Genomic DNA, 16,623 nt, shown 5'->3' with positions numbered 1-16,623 from the left:
AAAAAAAGAAGTGAAGTCTAGCTATAAACACATCCTTTCATGGAAAAAAATCAAACAAATCAAGAAGTTGGTTGCTAAAACTATGTGTGTATACCCAAGTATGAATTTTTAAAATTTAGATTATTTCTAATTTTAAAGTAACATTATAGATGTTTTTCCTCCCTGTTTTCCCCACTTACTTAAAATATAAATCCAATTATACACAATAAAAAAAAAACTTCATTATGTTTTGCCTCTCTACTTTCTAACCCTAAACTTCTCGTGAAATCTGGAATGCTAAATTTATTCAAAGTACTGAAATTTGTAAAATTCTACCAAGACAAATCAGTTTTGAATATGAATATAAACTACGTATCTATGAATATAAATTACAATATACAGAGAAAATTACATTACATAAAGTAGATTCTTACTTTCCTTTTCATTTTTGAGAACATTTCTTTCTCTTCTCTTCCCTTAAGAAATGCTTCCCTGATTTCATATAGAAGTCAGTGTAGTAAATAGTTTTTTTATTTGTAAAACTCATTTCACAGCCCATTGTTTTTCCAGGAAAATATCTACTCTGTTAAGCAAGATAAAGCTATAAGCCATGACTTCTCATTGGAAATAATAATTCACTTACCTGAGCATAGGCAAAGGAAGTTTTTACATGTTTTTGGACATATGTCTGAGAAGAGCTGAAACATAATGCGACCAACTGAAATAAAATACATGGGGAAAAAAACAGTAAGCAAGTTGATTACATATACCAAATTTTTATGAAAGAAAGAAAATAAATAGAATTGACTGAGTGATACCACTTAACAAGAACTTCACTCTATTTATTATTAGTGTTAAAATTCACATTTAGGAAAAGTGGTTCTAACCCCCAAATTGTAGGATTTTAAGTGCCTTTTAAAGGGGCCTTGTATTATTAGATCCCTTTTAGTATAGTTCCCTACCTGAACTATTAGAATACTTTAAAAATACTCTCAATAGTTGCCTGATCTATGCTTGGACCCCTCCGGTGATGAGCACATCAATTCATAGGATAGTCATTCTGGCCAGTATTATTAAAAAGAAAGTTCTCTGTCCTTTATTTTCAGCTTGCTTCCTTTAAGCAAGAACTATTTAGAGCCAACTTCCTGAATTGCACCACTCACACTTAAAACTCACATTGTATTCCCTGATACAGCAGAAAGAACAGGTTATGGTTCCTAAAAAAAAAACCCCAATATTCCCTACTATAAACAGGAAATGAGAAGGAACAAGTCTGCAACTTCAGTTTACACCAGAGAGAAATGGTTTACGAATTTTAACCTCAGGACTCCTTTAAACCTTTAAAAATTATTGAGCTTTTGTTTATGTGGGTTATACCTAGTGCTACTTACCATACAGAAATCAAAATTCAGAAATTTTTAAAACACAAGACTGTACAAGCACACATTCCATTAACTGTCAAAGCGTGATATCATCACATATTGCATAATCTCTGGAAAACTTGACTGTATACTCATGAGAGAATGAAAGTACAAAAGGCAAATCATAATCTTAGTACTACTATAAAAATAGTTTTGACTTTACAGACCTGCTGAAAAAATATCAATAAAATAAGAAATGAAGTTTTTATTTACAATCTCTCTTCTGAGTTCTTTTTACCCTTACTCTACAAAATCTTTATTGTTATGAACATTTTATTTATTCAAAGGGACTTACAGAATAAATCAAAATTAACTATGGACCGAGCATAAGTCATATTCAGTACAAACACACAATGACTCTATGTATCACTATGATTTTAAGTCATTCCTGGCCATATCAGTTAGTTCCTTTAAGAACAAAACAAAGATACTTCATTATAAACATCCTTAATGGATAAAAAGTGAAACAGAAAAATTAGCTTGGTGTGGTGGCAACCGCCTGTAGTCCCCGCTACTTGGGAGGCTGAGGCAGGAGGATCACTGGAACCCAGTAGTTTGAGGCTGCAGTGAGCTATGATCGTGCCACTGCACTCCAGCCTGGGCAACAGAGCAAGACCTTGTCTCTAAAAAAATAAATAAAACAACACTCTAAGCCTATACTTTTAATAGAGCCAAATTTTCAAGCAATTTCAAAACTTTGTAGCTGATCTTAATACCTAAGGGAATGAAGAAAAAGAGGAAAAGAAAGCAAAAAGGCAGACTTTCGGACAGTTAGCAATGTATCTAAAGTCATTTCAGAATTTTTAAAAATGCCTATAATATCAGTAAAATTAAGTATCACTCTTTGTATTCACAATGGAAACATTTTACCAGTACAATGAAAGTACTTTCATCAGTCCTCATAAATCCCTGGGAAATGGCATAGGTGGGTGTCAGGTTCAAAATCATCTAGATTTACAAACCAGAACAGACTTAGATCTTTGGCATCTCTGTAAGGTGGTTGCTTTTCAGGATAAAAGACATAATCAAAACAAAATTTACGACTTTTCTTAGGACCATAGTAATTTCAATATCAAATTTTTTCCAAAACCCACAATGCCTCAAAATGAAAGCTGGTAAAAGTTTCAAATGTTTTTAGTTTCTCCTTTAGAAGTTATATATCTTCCAGTAGTACATTTGAAAACAGTTAAAATGTGATTACATTCGCAGGTCTAATATTCTGAGAGGGATAGCTAATTACAAAGATTAAAAAAAAAAAAAAAAATCTTGGCCAGGCATAGTGGCTCACAACTGTAATCCTAGCACTCTGGGAGGCTGAGGTGAGAGGATTACTTGACGCCAGGAGTTTGAGACCAGTCTCAGCAACAACATAGCAAGACCGTATCTCTACAAAAAATAAATTTAAAAAAATTGGCCAGGCGTGGTGGCACATATCTGTAGTCCCAGCTACTCCAGAGGCTGAAGCAGGAGGATTGTTTGAACCTTGGTGTTTGCTGGAGGCTGTAGCAACTTATGACGATGCCACTGCACTCTAATGTGGTAGACAGAGCAAGACCCTATCTCAAAAAAAAAAAAAAAAAAAAACCCAACAACAAAAAAGAAAGAAAGAAAAAAGAAAAGAAAAAACTCACCTCTTATATCTTATCCTGTAACTTGGTACAGAAAAAAAAATTTCTGTTGACCTATCAATCTCATGAGGCAAGGATAAGAGCAGAGGTTTTATCTTCTCTACGGCATTATACTGTTAAGAGCGAAAGAAAAAACTACAACAAAACTGAATTGTTTCCGGCACCAAAATTATAGCACAAAATTAAAAACACTGCCACAACCAGAAAAATAATTTAAAAATCTTGGAAAGAATAGGCAGAATTGAATTATTTTATAGAAAACATATTACTATTTGATAATATTTTCATTTTTGAAACTCAAAATAGAAAACACTCTGAAAGGTACAGTCTTTAAAGGAAAAAACCAGTCAATGTTGCTCAGTACTCTAGTAATTTTCAGTGATGGCAAGCATAAACTCTGATTATGAAACACAGCGAAAAAAATTAAACTGCAGTTACTGTAGTTACAATAAGGAAAAGACTGGGAGTGAATATGCAGAAGAGAAGATTCTCTGGCTCCGCAACTAATAAGAAAAGTGAGTCTGATAGTAATTCATCTGAAAATAGTAAATGACAGAGGTTTATTATCTCCCATAATGAGTTAAGAACCACTGCTGATACCTCTTTGGCAACCGGTAGCTGGCTTTTGAATGAATAAATAAAATCTAAGAAAAATTCGCTACTCAACAAACACTAATTAATATAATTTAGTAACCTTTTAGAATCAGTCAATTCTATTGATAATATTCTTTTATATATATATTAACATTTCTTCCATGGAATTACCGCTGTGCCAATAAATACACAGCTCTATAATAAGACTAAAATCTGAAACTGGTTAGTGTAAGCATTAGCATGGTGTTTTTAGAGTAAAAAATACATGGCTAAGAACAAAATGATGCAAAGCAAGACTGATTTCTAAACTTAATCAGAAAATGCCAACAAATAGATCCTTAAAAATAAGACAGGGGAACAATATTGAGATTAATGAGGTAATGTCAACACATTTTAAACTTTGGCTACAGAGAGGAAAAGCCAAGACACACCTATGCCGTGTGCTAGATACTGATTTGGCCACCAAGTGACAGAAATGAAATCAACAAGTGCACAGACTTAACAAAACCAAACATCACCTTTCAGTACTGTTCTTGTTCTCAGAAATAGTTGTGCTGGAATTGTAGGTGCAGAGGTAAAAAAGGAGACATGTATTATGAACATAAAAGATACGGGACTTGGAAAAGTGAGCACTGATTAGAAAAATACTGTAAGAGCTAATGTACCTCAGAAGACAAAGAACAGCCCATAGAACCATTAATTACAAGCAAGGGATGAGGATAAGTGCAAAGGTAAGAATAGATAATACTCGGTAGGCAGAGAGCAAAATCTAGGAGGAAAATTAAGGAACAGGAACAGCATTTCAATAAAATCAGGCCATTTACTCAAATATACATACTGAGATCCTCCCCATGTTAGGTTTCAGGGAGCTCACATCTTGGCTGGGAATGACACACAGAAATGTAGTTGCTACACAATGTGATGAGCCATCAGTGGCATGAACAAAGTGTACTTATATACAACCTATGTCTGACTAATGCGTGTGAAGGGTGGAAGATAGTGCCCATGACCATTCTACCTACCACTGTAGCCCCACTTACTTGTACAGTGCCTGGTACAGAATACGTGCTCAAGTGGAGCAACACCAAGACACAGCTTAATAAAGCTATTTATTTTTGAAGACACTAGCATCCAGGCAAAAGAATCATGTCACTTATGAAGAAATAAGGCCAGTGTCAGATACATTATAAAGTGGTGACAACCAAGCACTATTTATCATCTTTAAAGGAGTACAATGCTGTAAACCAAGAATTCTACATCTAGCAAAGAAAATACAATAGTTAAATTTTATCCTGAAAAATCTATTTGAATATGTATCCCTGAGATATGAGTTAAGGAATTAATGAATGAGAAGAGGATGGTAGGAAAAGAGTGGCTTGGGCACTGAATCCATTACAAATACAAAAGTAAACCTAAATAACTATGGTAATTACAGTTATAAAATAAAAGGTAAATGTTATAGGTATTAAGAAACAAAATTATGTAACGGTAATTTTTTTTGCTATTTCTATGCACCTAAAATGTTCTTTCTTTTGAATAGGTAATGTTCTCATGATTCAAAAATCAAACAGTGGAAAAAGGCATAGAATTTGACGTCTTGTTCCCATCCTGTCAACAGGTATTCACTTTCATTAATTTCCTGTGTATTTTTCCAGTTTCTTTTTATATACAAGCAAATATTGATATATTCTTATTTTCTTTCTTTTTTTAAAAAAAGGTAGCATATTACGCACACTGTACTGCACCTTGCTTTATTCACCTAAGGATATATCATGAATTCCATGCCTGTAATATAAAAAGAATTTAAATTGGAGGGAGCAACAGAGAATCATAGTATCAATGAAAACTAACAGATGATTGAATTAGTGAGAGAAAATACATGTTCTCATTCTTCATAATGGGAGTCAATAGACAGACTTTACTAAAGTAAATAAAGAGGAAATAAGGGTTTAGGCATAAACATGTAATCACCTATAAAACTAAAAATAAATTAAACATCTTTCAAATCTCTTTGGTGGGAAGAGGAGCAACCACAGTAAGTAAAAGATATAAAATAAAGGAAACAGCAAGAAAACAAACAAGATATAAGGTAAGAGAAGACCAAAATGGCTCTATAATTATTTAACCACCTGAAGCTTTTTCTATGGTATGTCCACCAACACTAAGCTAAAGGCATCCTGCAGATAGCACAACAAAAAAACTCAAGAGAATTTATCTATTGGCTCATGTAGTTAGCTGACAAGGATACTGGTGCAGATCAGAGAATCAAAGAATCAGGATGTCGGGGAATGAAGCCAGTTGTTAGAGATGCCAGGTCTGACAAGGCAAAAAGTGTTAAATACCACTTGTTTGTCCCACTCAGTGCATATAGTTCTAAATACTTTCATTAATGAATAAGACTAAAGATAAGTTAATCACTTAACTCAAGAAGATAAAAGGAGGAATACCAAAATTTAGGGAAAAGAATTATAAAAAATTATATAGAATGAAAAACAGATTCAGTAAGGAAACTCAAATGCTGTTAAGGAACTATCCAAAAGAGGGCTAAGTAACTCTTCAGATACAAGTGAATCACTTCTAATCTTCAAGTAACATTACAGTTTAACACCATATCAACTGTTTCAGAACATACCAGATGAAAAGCTTAACAAATTTTATGAAACAAAATTGAAAACAAAGCCTGAGAAGGATGATATAAAACAAATTAAAACCCCTATATATCAATCTCATTTTAAAAGAGACACTATTCAATGGGACATCTCCTAAGGTAATTTATTGAAGTGAAGGAAAAATCCTATAAAAATCCCATGATAGAAACCAAAATAAGTGCTTGATGAAGTTCAACATTCACCCTTTAATATAACAGACACATTTTCCAATACCCTTCAAATCAACAACCAGCGTTATGTTTAATGGTGAAATATTAGTATAGCAAGTCAAAAGTGCTTGTTAGCATCACTATTGTTTAATGATGTTCTAGAAATTCTAGCCAATATAAGTAGAAGACAATATGAAAGGTATACAAATTAAGAAGAGCATATTTATTATTTGAAAGACATTAGCTATACACCTGGAAAACCACCTGAAATACTAATGGAGACATTGAAGTTGTTGATATTTATATTTTGACAAACAAGAACTAGTAGAAATAAAAATCACATTCTCAAAAGCAACAAAAAACATTCTAGCTACTTTAAAGTGCAGGACCTGTAAAAACAAAATTACAACTCTGAGAGGCAAAAAGGCAACCTGAATAAAAGGAGAGTGATATCTTGTTCTTGGACAGGAAGACTCAAAATTGTAAATGTGCCAAATTTTCCCTAGAGTAACCTACACTAATTTAATTGCAATCTCCCAAAAATACTAACGAGATTTCTGAAGGAACCTGACAAAATGATCCTGAAGGGCATCTGAAAGAACAAACATGCAGTTTCCCCCTCAAACCATTTATTTTGAAATTTGTAAATCTACAAAGTTATTTTCTCACATCCCTCCCCCTCTTTTTTTCTGGAACAAATTGAAGTTAAAGACACTGTGATACTTTATCCTTAATTACTTCAGCTTATACTTCTAAAGAATAAGGATATTCTCCTAGTTAACCCCAAACCATTATCACACCAGAAAAATTTAATAGTGATTAACAATATTGTCTAATACACAGTTGTGGCATAATAAATTTGGTCTCTGTGCCCAGTTCCTGAAACAGTGCTCCTAAGCCCTTGTAACTTCCTGAATGACAAGGGTGAAAGGAACATCTTTTGTTCTAATATTTGGTCTTTCTCTGATTCCTGACACAGAGCAACTAAATCCCTTGGAATTTCCTGTATAATAGGAGCATCTTTTGTTGCAAAGACATGACTCTTGGCAGATCCTTAGACAGCTTCAGGATGGGGGCTAACTACCAGAAAGACCAAGCCTTGATCAGAGGCCTAGAACTTTCAGTTCAACTCTCCAATCTCCAGAAAGGGGGGAGGGGATAGAGACTCAATAATCAATCATACTTATGTGATGAAACCTCCATAAAAACCCCTAAATGAGTGTTCAGGGAGGTTCAAGATTGATGAATACAATGAAGTGCTGGGAGAATGGCAAGCTCGGAGAGAGGCCATAGAAAATCCACCCATTCCCCTCCTCTTCCAACAATACCTTGCCCTGTGTCTTCCATTTGGGTGTTCCTTTATAGCATACCAGTAATAGTAAGCTAAGTGGTTTCCTTAGTTCTGAGAGCTGCTGAAGCAAATTATTAAACCCGAGGAGGGGGTTACAGGAACGCTCAATTTATAGCTGGTTGATCAGAAGTATAGGTGGCCCAGGACTTGTGATTGGCATCTGAGGGGGCAGCAGTCTTGTGGGACTGAGTCCCTTAACTTGTGGGATCTGACACTAACTCTAGGTGGATGGTGTCAGAATCAAATTGAACTGCTGAACATGGTGCTTAAGAATCGGTGAATTAGTTATTATGGGAAAAAATGCCTTATTATAGTCCATATTTGAATTTACCCAACTACCTCCACAACGCCCTTTACATTGCTTTTTTCCCCTTTTCTCATTCTTTTTGATGGCCGAATTGAATTTCATTGTTTGGCTGTACCAAATTTATTCACCCAATCTTCAACTGATTAGCATCTGAAGTTCCATCTCGGTTTTTTTTGTTGTTGATAAATACACATCTACTTTTTAAATCCAGGAATCTAATCAAGCATTATATATTTAGTTTTCATGCTTTGTTCTCTTTTTAATCTAAAACAGCCCGTATCTCCATCTTTTTTTGCCTCCATTCCCCCATTTGGAAGCAGATGTCAGTTGTAAAGGTATGTTCCCCCATTTTAAATTAATAGTCTGTGGGATGATACTTTGAAACTATGTGCATTATCATATAATACAACTTTTTTTTTTTTTGTCTGTTTGAGACAGACTCTCACTCTGTCACCTTGGGTAGAGTGCAGTGGCATCATCATAACTTGCTGCAACTTCAAACTCCTGGGCTCAAACGATCCTCCTGCCTCAGCCTCCCCAAGTAGCTGGGACTACAGGCACATGCCACCATGTTTGGCTAATTATTCTATTTTTAGTAGAGACAGGGTCTTGCTCTTGCTCAGGCTGGTCTTGGACTCCTGAGCTCAAGCAATCCTCCAGCCTTGGCCTCCTATGGTGCTAGGATCATAGGCGTGAGCCATCGTGCCGCGCCCTTCTATGACTTTCTACCCAATGGTTTGGCCATTGATGATCCTTTTCAGAACCAATCATTACATTAAGGATTGCAAAGTGATGATTCTCCTGATTCCATCATTTTTTCTATATTTATCAAACTTGAATTCATCTGTGAAGAACTTCATCCACCCACTCTAACTCAAGATTAACAAAGTAACAAGACAAGGAGCCTGGGGTGGGACGGAGCAAGATGGCCGAACAGAAAACTCCAGTGATCAATTGTCCCTCTGCACGAACACCTAATTCAATGACTATGCACGCAAGAAAGCACCTTCAGAAGTACCAAAAATAAAGTCAGTGGTCGTACTACTTGGTTTTAATGTTATATCAAGGAAAGAGGCACTGAAGTGGGCAGAAAAGACAGTCTTGCATTTGCTTACACCACCACCCCCCTTCCCACCCCAGTGCCTGTGTCACCCTCTCCCCCAACTATAGGCAGCGCGGCTCAGAGAGTCGTCTTCTGCTTGAAGAAAGGGAAAAGGAAGAGCTCAGAGGACTTTGTTTTGCAACTTGGGTATCAGCTCAGCCATAGTAAAATAAAGCCAAAGCACCAAGCAGACTCTTGAGGCCGCTGAGTCCAGGCCTTAGTTCCTGGAGGGCATTTCTGGACCCACCCTGGGCCAGAATGAAACATGCTGCCTTGAAGAGAAGGACCCAGTCCTGGCAGGATTCACTACCAGCTAAAGGGGCCCTAGGGCTTTGAATAAACATTAGAGGTAGACAGGCAATAGCCACCACTGGCTCTGGGTGAGACTGGGCTGGCTTCAGGTGTGACCTGGCACTAGGGCTGCCGCGAGAATGCCCATGTCGCTCCTCCCCCAACCCCAGCAGCCCAGCACAGAGAATGAAGGAAGAGAGTGAGAGATTTTGCCTGGCAATCCACGGGAATTCTCTTGTATCTTACCCAAGCTCACCAAGGCAGTACCATCAGGCAACTCCAAGAGTCACAGCATTACTGGGCTTGGGGCACCCCCAATGCCAATATAGCTGCAGTGTCCAGAGACTTAGACCACAACACTCAATTCCATTTGAATATCTGGAAAGCCTTCTCAAGAAGGACAGGTTCAAACATGCCAAGACTGTGAAGATTAAAATAAATACCTAACTATTCAATGCTGTGACACTGAAAAATATCCACAAGCATCAAGAACATCCAGGAGGGTAGAAGAAAAAAAAAAAAAAAAAAAAAAAAAGAACATCCAGGAAGGCCCGGCTCGGTGGCTAATGCCTGTAATCCTAGCATTCTGGGAGGCCAAGGTGGGTGGATCGTTTGAGCTCAGGAGTTCAGGACCAGCCTGAGCAAGAGCGACACCCCGTCTCTACTAAAAAAATAGAAAGAAATTAGCTGGACAACTAAAAATATATAAAAAAAAATTAGCTGGGCATGGTGGCACATGCCTGTAGTCCCAGCTACTCGGGAGGCTGAGGCAGAAGGATTACTTGAGCCCAGGAGTTTTGAGGTTGCTGTGAGCTAGGCTGATGCCATGGCACTCTAGCCAGGGCAACACAGTGAGACTCTGTCTCAAAAAAAAAAAGAAAAAAAAAAAAAAGAAAAGAAAAAAAAAAAACAAAAACCAAACCAAACAAACAAACATCCAGGAAGCCATGATCTCACCAAACGAACTAAATAAGATACCAGTGACCAATCCTGGAGTGATGGAGATAGGTGACCTTTTTTACAAAGAATTCAAAACTAGCTATCCTGAAGAAGCTCAGTGAACTTCAAGACAACACAGAGAAGGAATTCAGAAACCCATCGGAAAAATTTAACAAAGAAACTGAAATAATTAAAAAAAAAAACAAGCAGAAATTCTAGAGCTTAAGAATTCAATTGACAAACTGAGAAATACATCAGAGTCTTTCAAAAGCTGAACTGGCCAAGCAAAATAAAGAATTAGTGAGCTTGAAGACGGGCTATTTGAAAATACACAGAAGAGAAAAAAGAAAAAGAATGAAACACACAAGATCTAGAAAACAGTCTGGAAAGAGCAAATCTAAGTCTTATTGGCCTTAAAGAAGAGGTAGAGAACAGAGACTGGAGTAGAAAGTTTATTCAATAAATAAATACATAAATAATAACAGAACTTTCCAAACCTAGAGAAGATATCAATATTCAGGTACAAGAATGTCACAGAACACCAAGCAGATTTAACCCAAACAAGGCTACCTCAAGGCATTTAATAACCAAGCTCCCCAAGGTTACAGATAAAGAAAAGGTCTTAAGGGAAGCAAGGTAAAAGAAAAAAAATAACATATAAAGGAACTTCCACATGTCTGGCAGCAGACTTCTCAGTGGAAACCTTACAGGCCAGGAGAGAGTGGTATGACATATTTAACATGCTGAAGGAAAAAAACCTTAACCCTAAAACATTATAGCCTGCAAAAATATCCTTCAGACATGAAGGAGAAATACATTCCCAGACAAACAAAAGCTGAGGAATTTCATCAACACCAGACCTGTCCTACAAGAAATGCTAAAAGGAGTTCTTCAATCTGAAAGAAAAGTTCATTAATGAACACTAAATCTTCTGAAGCTACACAACTCTCTAGTAACAGTAAGGACACAAATACTGAATACTACATTGCTGTAATCATAGTGTACAAACCACTTATAGCTTGAGTAGGAAGACTAAAAGACAAACCTATTAAAAATAACTTTTTGAAAGACAGATAGTATGAAAACATATGGATGGAAACAACAAAAAGTTAAAAAGTAGGGGGAGTGGAGTTGAAGGATAGAATTTCTGTTAGATTTCTCTTTGCTTGTTTCTTTGTAAGTAGTGCTGTCATCCATTTAAAATAATTGGTTATAAAAATAAAATAAAATAATTGGTTATAAAATGTTTTTATAAGCCTCATCAAAAAACCTATAACGAATACATAAAAAACAAGAAATTCAAACACACTACCAGAGAAAATCACTTTTAACAAAGGAAGATGGGAAGGAAGGAAGTAAGAAAGAGAGGACCACAAAACAACCAGAAACGAAATAACAACGTGGAAGTAGTAAGTCCTTACCTATCAATAATAATAATGTTGAATGTGAATGGACTAAACTCTCCAATCAAAAGACAGAGAGTGGCTGAATGAATACAAAAACAGGAGCCAACTACGTTGTCTGCAAGAAGCATACTTCACCTATAAAGACACACGTAGACTGAAAATAAAGGGATTGAAATAGATATTCTATGCAAATGGAAACCAAAAAAGAACAGGAGTAGCTATACTTAGATAAAATAGATTTCAACAAAAAAATGGTAAAAAGACACAAAGGTTATTATATAATGATAAAGGGGTCAACTCAGCAACAGGATATAAAAATTCCCAATATATATGGACCTAACACTTGAGCAACCAAATATATAAAACAAATATTTTCAGAACTAAAGAGAGAGATTAGACCCCAATATGATCATTGTTGAAAACCTCAACATTCTACTTTCAGCATTGGACAGACAGATCATCCAGACAGAAAATCAACAATGAAACACTGGATTTAATCTGCATTACAGACTAAATGGACCTAATAGATACTTACAGACCATTTCATCCAACAGCTGTAGAATTCACATTCTTCTCCTCAGTTCACAGATCATTCTCAAGATAGACCATATGTTAGGCTACAAAGCAAGTCTCAAAAAATTTTAAATATAATAATACCAAGTATTTTCTCTGACCACAATGGAATAAAACTAGAAATCAATAACAAGAGGAACACTGGAAAATACACGAACACATGGGAATTAAACAATATGCTCCTGAAAGACCAGTGGACCAATGAAGAGATTAAGAATGAAATTTTAAAATTTCTTGAAACAAATGAAAATACAACCTATGGGATATAGCAAAAGCAGTAAAAGAGAAAAGTTTATAGCAGTAAGTGCCTTTATCAAAAAAGTATAAAAGCTTCAAATAGACAACCTAATAATACATCTTAAAGAACCAGAAAAACAAGGGCAAACCAAACCCGAACTTAGAAGAAAAGAAATAATAAAGATCAGAGCAGAAATCAATGAAATCTAAACAAAAAGAACTATGAAACAAAAAGTTGGTTTTTTAAAAAGATAAACAAATAGACACACTAGCCAGACTAACAAAGACAAAAAGAGAGAAGACCCAAATAAATAAAATCAGAAATGAAAAAGGAGACATTACAACTGATACTGCAGAAATCCTGAGGATCATCAGAGACTACTATGAACAATTATATGCCAACAAATTGGAAAACCTAGAAGAAATGGCTAAATTCTTAGACACATACAACCTACCAAGATTAAACCAGGAAGAAATCCAAAACCTGAATAAACCAGTAACAAGTAATGAGATAGAAGCGTAATAAAAAGTCTCCCATCAAAGAAAAGCCCAGGACCCCAATGGCTTTATTGCTAAATTCTACCAAACATTCAAAGAACCAATACCAATCCTACTGAAACTATCCCAAAAAATCAAGGAGTAAGGGATACTCCCAAACTCATTCTATATCATTCTGATATCAAAACCAGACAAAGACATAACAAAAAAAGAAAACTATAGGCCAGTATCTCTGATGAAGATAGATGAAAAATCCTCAGCAAAATAACTAGTAAATCAAATTCAACAATGCATTAGAAAGATTATCCATCATCATCAAGTGGGATTCATCTCAGGGATGCAAGGATGGTTCAACATACTTAAATCAGTATGATACATCACATCAACAAAACAAAGGACAAAAATGATATGATCATTTCACTTGATGCTGAAAAAGTATTTGATAAAATTCAATGATAAAAATTCATGACAAAAACTGTCAAAAAACTGACCAGGCGTGGTGGCTCACACTTGTAATCCTAGCACTCTAAGAGGCCGAGGCAGGAGGATTGCTTGAGCTCAGGAGTTCAGGGTTATTAACTTGAACAAAAGTGAGACCCCATCTCTACCAAAAAGAAATTTTAGAAAACCCCAGCTGGGCATTGCAGTGCGCTCCTGTAGTCCCAGCTACCCAGGAGGCTGAGGCAGAAGGATCACTTAGAGCCCAGGAGATGGAGGTTGCAGTGAGCTACAATGACACCACTGCACTCTACTTAGGGCAACAGAGCAAGACTCTTTCTCAACAACAACAACAACAAAAAAAAAAACCCTCTCAAAAAACTGTGTATAGAAGAAACTTACCTCTACATGATAAAAACCATATATGACAGACGCACAGCTAGTCTCATACTGAATGAGGAAAAACTGAAAGCCTTGCCTCTAAGATCTGGAACAAGACAAGGATGCCCAATTTCACCACTGTTATTCAACATTGTACTGGAAGTTACAGCTAGAGCAATCAGACAAGAGAGAAATGAAGGATATCCAAATTAGAAAGAAAGAAGTCAAATCATCCTTGTTTGCAGATGATATGATCTTATCTCTAGAAAAACCTAAAGACTCCACCCAAAAGCTACTGGAATTGATAAACAAATTCAGTAATGTTGCAGGATACAAAATCAACATACAAAAATCAGTAACAATGAAAACGAAAAGGAAAAGTTTTGGTTTCCTGAAAAGGAAACCAAGAAAGTAACCCATTTACAATAGCTACAAATAAAATAAATACATAATAAACATAACCAAAGAAGTGAAAGATCTCTATAATGAAAACTATAAAACACTGATGAAAGAATTTAAAAAGGACATAAAAAAATGGAAAGATACTCCATGCTCACAGATTGGAATAACCAATATTGTTAAAATGTCCATACTACCCAAAGCAATCTGCAGATTCAATACAATCCCCATCAAAATACCAATGACATTCTTCATAGAAATAGAAAAAGTAATCCTAACATTTATATGAAACCACAAAAGACCCCTAATAAACAAAGCTGTTCTGAGCAAAAAGAACAAAACTGTAAAAATCACAGGACCTGACTTCAAAGTATACTACAGAACTATAGTAGCCAAAACAGCAAAGCACTCACATAAAAACAGAGACCAATGGAACAGAATAGACAACCCTGAAATAAATCCACACATTACAGTAAACTCATCTTCAACAAGGATGCCAAGAATATACAGTGGGGAAAGGACAGTCTCTTCAATGAACGTTGCTGAGAAAACTGGACATCCACATTCAGAAGAAGGAAATTAGACCTTTATCTCTCACTATATACAAAGATCAATTCAAAATGGAAGACTTAAATCTAAGACCTGAAACTATGACACTACTAAAACACTGGGGAAACAATTCAGGACGCTGGTCTGGGCAAGGACTTCTTGAGTGATACTCCCAAAGCACAGGTAACCAAACCAAAATTGGACAAATGGGATCACATCAAGCTAAAAAGCTTTTGCACAGCAAAGTAAACAATCAACAAAGCGAAGAGACAACCCACAGAATGGGAAAAAATATTTGCAAATTACCCATCTGACAAGGTATTAATAAGTAGAATATACAAGGAGCTCTAACAACTCAATAGGAAAAGAATCAAATAATCCAATTTAAAAAATGGGCAAAGCAGCTACCTGGGAGGCTTAGGCAGAGGATCGCTTAGAGCCCAGGAGTTGAAGGTTGCATTGAGGTACACTAACACCACTGCACTCTACCCAGGGTGAAAGAGTAAGATTCTGTCTTAAGAAAAATAAAACAAGGCAACAGAACACCCCTCCTCACAGCCCCCAACCCCTTCAAAAAAAAAAAAAATGGGCAAAGGATCTGAATAGATATTTCTCAAAAGAAGACATACAAATGATAAACAGGTATATGAAAAAATTGCTCAACATCATTAGTCATCAGAGAAATGCAAAGCAAGTGAGTTATCATCTCAGCCGAGTTAAAGTGGCTTTTTATCAGAAAGACAGGCAATAACGAATACTAGCAAGGATGTGGAGAAAGGTGAACACTCGTACGTTGTTGGTGGGAATATAAATTAGTACAACCACCATGGAGAACAGTATGGACGTTCCTCAAAGCACTAAAAATAGAACTACCATATGACCCAGCAATCCCATTGCTGGGTATATATCCAAAAGGGGCAGGGGGAGATTCAGTATATTGAAAAGATATCTGCACTCCCATGTTTATGGCAGCACTATTCACAATAGCTAAGATATGGAATCAACCTAAGTGTCCATCAACAGATAAACGGATAAAGAAATCATGGTGCATATACACAACGGAATATTATATAGCCACAAAAAAAGAAATTCTGCCATTTGAAACAACATGGATGGAACTAGAGAACATTTTGTTAAGCAAAATAAGCCAAGCACCAAAAGACAAATCTCACCTGTTCTCACTCATATGTGGGAGCTAAATATTACAATTGATCTCATGGAGACAAAGAGTAGAATGATGGTTATTAGAGAATGGGAAGGCTGGCGGTGGAGGGGTGTAAAGTGGGCATGGTTAATGGGTGCAAAAATAGACTTAGAATGAATAATATTTGATAGCACAACAAAGTGACTATAATCAACAATAAGTTAAGGTATACATTAAAATAACTAAAAGAGTGGAATTGGAATGTTCTTTTTTTTTTTTTTTGAGACAGAGTCTCACTCTGTTGCCCAGGCTAGAGTGAGTGCCGTGGCGTCAGCCTAGCTCACAGCAACCTCAAACTCCTGGGCTTAAGCGATCCTACTGCCTCAGCCTCCCGAGTAGCTGGGACTACAGACATGCGTCACCATGCCCGGCTAATTTTTTTGTATATATATATTTTAGTTGTCCATATAATTTCTTTCTATTTTTAGTAGAGACGGGGTCTCACTCTTGCTCAGGCTGGTCTTGAACTCCTGACCTCGAGCGATCCACCCGCCTCGGCCTCCCAGAG

At 36.1% G+C, this 16,623-nt stretch overlaps 1 protein-coding gene across 3 annotated transcripts in view; it reads right to left on the bottom strand.

Moving 5' to 3' along the window:
- The window catches only part of NKTR (natural killer cell triggering receptor), a 58,534-nt gene that overhangs the window by 31,361 nt on the left and 10,550 nt on the right, over positions 1-16,623 (bottom strand). For all 3 annotated transcript variants that reach the window (XM_069475576.1, XM_069475577.1, XM_069475578.1), the window contains exon 2: positions 623-697. In XM_069475576.1, the coding sequence (XP_069331677.1) occupies positions 623-697 (75 nt within the window). The remainder of the gene's footprint in view (positions 1-622; positions 698-16,623) is intronic.

Source organism: Eulemur rufifrons, chromosome 7 (assembly GCF_041146395.1).
Source record: "Eulemur rufifrons isolate Redbay chromosome 7, OSU_ERuf_1, whole genome shotgun sequence".
NCBI lineage: Eukaryota > Metazoa > Chordata > Mammalia > Primates > Lemuridae > Eulemur > Eulemur rufifrons.
The sequence above is the reverse complement of the archived record's forward strand: the minus strand, read 5'-3'. Positions and strand labels throughout refer to the sequence as shown.